This window comes from Coregonus clupeaformis, chromosome 35 (genome assembly GCF_020615455.1).
Source record: "Coregonus clupeaformis isolate EN_2021a chromosome 35, ASM2061545v1, whole genome shotgun sequence".
In the NCBI taxonomy this organism is placed as follows: domain Eukaryota; kingdom Metazoa; phylum Chordata; class Actinopteri; order Salmoniformes; family Salmonidae; genus Coregonus; species Coregonus clupeaformis.
In genome coordinates, this window is record NC_059226.1 from 13,760,462 (window position 1) to 13,766,616 (window position 6,155).

Genomic DNA, 6,155 nt, shown 5'->3' on the forward strand with positions numbered 1-6,155 from the left:
GTAAGAGATGACAGTTCCTCCAGGTGTTGCATGAATAGAAGTGTGTTTGAATCTGTTCTTATTTCTATGTGGATTGTGTTTATTTCTTTTTTGTTGACTGTGAAACAACCCCTTTCTGTGAAAACTGTGAGAAAATATCACCTCTGATCATGTCTCTCTAACCCTACTTTCAATCATAGAATAAATCAATTGATCATGATGAGTTGCATGGATGTACTTCTGTTGTTGCCTGGAGTCATTGGTTTGGTGACTGACTACATGCATGGAGTAAGTCTGTGTAGTATGAGAAAGGTGGGAGATAGTACTGAAACAAATTCTGAGTCAAATGAACAGGATGGATTTGTGTGGAATGGTTTACTGTATGATCATACTGAGTGTGAACCTATATATCTTTAAAATGATTGGACTTTTCTCTATGGGCGTTTGATTATAATCTACCTATGTGTATTTGTGTTTACAAAGTATCTTCTGTGAGGTATTCTGTACATTGTACTGGTTTGTGTATGTTGTTAGAATTTGTGTCTGTCTACAGTATATGAGCGTGTAGAACTAGTGAGTGCATGTGGGACTGTATGTAGGAAATGAGGTTTTGTACAGTATGAATTAACTCTACACTGCCATTCTGATACACTATCTCCTTGCTACAAAAACAAAAATACATTCATAAACACTATCACAGAAAATTTACAGATACACACATACGTGTTATGATGGGAATTAACAACTTATTTTTTCAGACGCTGACGATGATGATGATGACGATGATGATGATGATGATGATGATGCTCCCGCTGGAGCTGATGACGATGACGATGATGACGATGATGATGATGATGATGCTCCCGCTGCAGCTGATGATGATGATGATGATGACGACGATGATGATGATGAAGATGACGATGAAGAGGACGATGACGGTCACCTATATCACAAAGGATCCCTCTGTTCATACTGTGAATACTGTGAGGTGGGTCTCACCATCTAGATAGAAATACCAGTTTGGTGTTTGTGGATGTCGTTACATTTATTGCTAAAACAATTTGCACCCTTTTAATAGGTATTCCCCCACCCTTGTTAAAAATGGCATAAATTATCTCACTCCCTCGCTCTTCTTTTCCCTCACCTTTTTTTCTCTCTCTCTCTCTCTCTCTCTCTCTCTCTCTCTCTCTCTCTCTCTCTCTCTCTCTCTCTCTCTCTCTCTCTCATCTCTTTATCTCTCTCTCTCTCATCTCTTTATCTCTCTATCATCTCTTTATCTCTCTCATCTCTTTATCTCTCTCTCTCTCATCTCTTTATCTCTCTCTCTCTCTCTCTCTCTCATCTCTTTATCTCTCTCTCTCATCTCTTTATCTCTCTCTCTCTCATCTCTTTATCTCTCTCTCTCTCTCTCTCAGCACTGTGACACCTGCGACAAGTGTCCTTGTGCAGAGGGAGATGAGTCTGCGCACTGTGACACCTGCCAGGTAAGATGACCTTCCCATTCAACCACTAGTAACCTACACTCTCAGAGAAAAGGGTTCCAAAAGGGTTCTTCAGCTGTCCCTGTAGGATAACCCTTTTTTGGTTCCAGGGAGAGCCCTTTTGGTTCTAGGTAGAACCGTTTTGGGTTCCAATTGTAGATCCCTTTCCACAGAGGGTTCTACATGGAACCCAAAATGGTTCTACCTGGAACCAAAAAAAGGGTTCACCTACAGGGACAGCCGAAAAACCCTTTTGGAAACCTTTTTTTCTGAGTGTAGACAGTATGTAAATGTGACTGACTGGGTTTTGAACCCGGGTCATCTGTGCACCACAAGACTGTGCATTATAATTAGCTTGGGAAGTTAACACAAGTCTTCAGGTCCTAGACAGAGCCAGTCAAAACCTCTCTGTGTGCTTTGCACGCTCCATACAGCGGCTGTGAGAAGAGAGACTAGTCAAAACCAAGCTGACCAAATCATCATCAAACCTCACTGTTACCCTTGAACTAAGCAGAAATCAGATATGATATCGATATGGTGACTTGGGCAGAGCCCTCCTTTGGCATGCGGGCCTCTATGCAGTGCAGCTGTCTACACTGAAAGACATCCTGACAACCACATAACTCTGTTATGATCACTACTGCATAACTTGCAATAATCAGGACAGTGGCTGGTGAGAGGGTTGTAAAAAATGATGATGCCTGTAACTGTGGGACTGGTTGACTCTCGAAAGATAATTTGATAGTGGGGTTCACTTTTTATCATAACGATGAGTTGACTCTAATTTTGCGTTCACATACTCCTCGGAAGTAGGAAGCTGATCTTAATATGACGATTTTTGACATCAAGAGGGATGGTTATGATGCAATGACAGTCAGATCAGAGAAGCTCCTCCCTCCACTTATTCCTTATCCTTCTCTGATGGCTTACCCTTTCTCTGCTCTTTCTCTTTTAGATATGCAACTTCTGCTACGTGTGTCCCGTTTGCAGCACTCTTTGCCAACCAGGTAAGACAGGGGTGTGGGACTGTTGTTTGATAAAGAATGATTGTATGAGCTGCTTGCAAAAAAACAGTTGACATGTCATTAGCTGCTATTAGAGGAATGTTTGGGGTTGAAAGCCAGGCAGCAGAAACATCAGGTTAACTGTATGTTTTTATTCCCCAAGGTGGTTTTCTGGACGAGCTGACTGGATCAATCTATAAGTAAGACACGGTTACACTTTCACAGTGACCTAACACCTTTTGAATGCCTCAGTGTGAGCTATCAACATTCTAGTGACATGCCAATTAGCTAACATTACTGCCTTCGAGAAGCACAACGACAAGCCAGTACAAATGACCAGTGCACACCGATGTTGTATCTAGGTGCCTGCCGACCTGAGGTGCTTCCCACTGGGCAGCTGTATCAGTACATCGGTACACAGTCTTTCGCCCCCGCCTGCCGAGCACTGCTTTCTCGCAGTTCTGTTAACGTTACGGCGAGGGAAGTAGCTAGAAAGACCTTCAGAAAGTATTCATACCCTTTGACTTATTCCACATTTTGTTGTGTTAGAGCCTGAATTCAAAATAGATTCAATTGGTTGTTTTTCTCACCCATCTACACAACATTCCCCATAATGACAAACTGAAAACATGTTTTTAGAAATATTTGCAATTGTATTACCATGAAGTCCAAGGAACTGTCCGTAGATACATATAGAATTGTGATGAGGCATATATCTAGGGAAGGGTATAAATCAATATCTAGAGTGTTGAAAGTTTCCAAGAGCCCAGTGGTCTCCATCATTGGGAAATTGAAAACATATGGAACTGCCTAGAGGTGGCTGTCTGACCAAACTGAGCAACCGGGTAAGAAGGACCTTGGTCAGGGAGGTGACCAAGAACCCAATGACCACTCTGACAGAACTACAGAGTTCCTTGGCTGATATGGGAGAACCTGCTAGAAGGACAACAGTCTCTACAGCACTTCGCCAATCTGGGCTTTATGGGAGAGTGGCCAGATGGAAGCCACTCCTGAGAAAAAGGCACATGACAGCACGCCTGGAGTTTGCAAAAAAAGTGAAAGACTGAGATCATAAGATTCTGTGGTCTGATGAGACAAAATATTTACTCTTTGGCCTGAATGCAAAGCGCTATGTCTGGAGAAAACCAGGCACAGCTCATCACCCGTCTAACATCATACCTACCGTGAAGCATGGTGGTGGCAGCACCATGCTATGGGGATGCTTTTCAGCAGCAGGGACTGGGAGACTGTTACGGATAAAGAGGAAAAATGAATTGAGCCAATTACAGGCAAATCCTTGATGAGAACCTGCTTCAGAGTGCAAACTACCTTAGACTAGGGCGAAGATTCACGTTCCAACAGGAACGTTAATTTAACAGAGTTTGAGAAAAGCTGCAAGGAAGAATGGGAGAAAATCCCCAAATCCAGATGTGCAAAGCTGATAGACATGCCCAAGACGACTGAAAGCTGTAATCGCCGGCAACGGTGCTTCTACAAAAATATTGACTCAGGTGTGTGAATACTCATGTAAATGAGATATTTCTGTATTTAATTTTCAATACATTTGCAAAAAATTCTAAAAACATGTTTTCACTGTCATTATGGGGTATTGTGTGTTGGCATATCCAAATGGCAAGCTATCACACCCAAATTCACCTGCACCTCACCCTGTGATCCTTTCAATAGGGCTACCCGTGTGAGTAGAAATGTGAAGACTGACGCGCAGTAAAATCAAAGATTGATGGAACATAAACCAACCACTTTTCTCCTTTTCTCCGTTAGGACTGTAGCTGACGTCTTCGAAGATGACAAATAAGCCCCTGTCGCCACCATGTGGCCAAGAACGATGCTGCAACCACTGTCATTATTTTCACTTTTAATAAATTCTAAATTATTTTCTGTCTTTTTTTGTTGTTGACTGAGAACACCACAAACATGCACACTGGATATAGAGATATTGGATAGATTGGATACACATATTGGATATAATGGATAGCCTATAGAAGTTGTAATGAGAATAACTTTAATTGAGCTATTTGTGTATTATTGTTAGATGACAGGTTTATGGTTTTCTTCTCAGGAACATGCATTCATATTTTAAAGTAATATCTGTGTTTCTTGAACACAGTGGGGTTGTATGAAATAAACTAAAAGGGACGTTTTAAACATTTGTGCTGTAATGTTTTTATGTGTACTGTCACATCAAATGGAAAATGCAGCTAGAATCAGGCTATAATAGAACAGAATATATTGTCAGATATGACAAAACACTGGGTAATTTATCATTTCAGCTTCAATTGGAAGATTCATATTTTGTAATGGGGAATATAAGCTTACAGTGTAAATTGTTGACTGTCATTGAGTAGAATATACAGTACCAGTCAAAAGTTTGGACACACCTACTCATTCCAGGGTTTTTCTTTATTTTTACTATTTTCTACACTGTAGAATAATAGTGAAGACATCAAAACTATGAAATAACACATATGGAATCATGTAGTAACCAAAAAAGTGTTCAACAAATCAAAATATATTTTATATTTGAGATTATTCAAAGTAGCCACCCTTTGCTTTGATGACAGCTTTGCACACTCTTGGCATTCTCTCAACCAGCTTCATGAGGTAGTCACCTGGAATGCATTTCAATTAACAGGTGTGCCTTGTTAAAAGTTAATTTGTGGAATTTCTTTCCTTCTTAATGCGTTTTAGTCATTTTTAAAGGTATCTGTGACCAACAGATGCATATCTGTATTCCCAGTCATGTGAAATCCATAGATTAGGGCCTAATTAATTTGTTTTCAATTGACTGAGCTCCTCATATGAACTGTAACTCAGTATAATCTTTGAAATTGTTGCATGTTGCGCTTATATGTCTGTTCAGTATATTTCTTTGTTCTTCACAGGTCAACATAGTTGGGGTCGAATACTATTACTACATAACATTTTAACATACCTCTAATATAGTGGTATTCACATAGGTAAGGTTGGGTAGAAATCTATTACATGTAATGGGGTTTATGTAATCTGATTACAAAAATGAAGTAACTAATCAACCCAGATTACTTTTTAAAAATTGTAATCGGGATTACAGTTAATGTTTTAAAAACATCTGATTATATTTAGGATTACTTAATCTAACATCAATACGAACCTTTTACTTTGTCAGCATTGCTGTCATTTCGCGCACCCTCAAGACTTCTCACATGCTCTCAACTCGGCAAGATTATATTGTCCTGCTGATCGCCAATCAAGGGTGGATGGTTTCTTTTGTATTCCAATGGATTGAATGAATAGGTAAGGCTGCCATACCATTTACACCTGGACCACTGGTCAATCAGACAGTCATCTGGACTCCATAGAGTTGCTGCTTGATGCTTAGTTTGTAGCCTTTTTACAGTGTACTTTCACTCTGTCTCCGAGTAGTGGGAGAGAAAATACTTTCTGATTGTGCAACATTTCAAACACTGTTTTGAACTCATTGTTAATGTTGAAAAGAAGAGGTTACCAAGCTTTCTGTTGGTCAACATTTTATTTATCGGCTTATATTGCCCAGACGGCATCCCTAGCCGCGTCCTCAGAGCATGCGCAGACCAGCTGGCTGGTGTGTTTATGGACATATTCAATCTCTCCCTTTCCCAGTCTGCTGTTCCCACATGCTTCAAGATGGCCACCATTGTTCCTGTACCCAAGA

The 6,155-nt window shown here is 40.3% G+C and overlaps 1 protein-coding gene across 1 annotated transcript in view; it reads left to right on the forward strand.

The window, feature by feature from the left end:
• Window positions 1–4,360, forward strand: part of LOC121550452 (serine-aspartate repeat-containing protein F) — a 6,877-nt gene extending 2,517 nt beyond the window's left edge. The window contains 5 exon segments of the mRNA XM_045210852.1: window positions 738–967; window positions 1,395–1,463; window positions 2,416–2,467; window positions 2,628–2,664; window positions 4,247–4,360. Coding sequence (XP_045066787.1) covers window positions 738–967; window positions 1,395–1,463; window positions 2,416–2,467; window positions 2,628–2,664; window positions 4,247–4,280 — 422 coding nt within the window. The 3' untranslated portion in view covers window positions 4,281–4,360.
• Window positions 4,361–6,155: the final 1,795 nt, after the last annotated feature.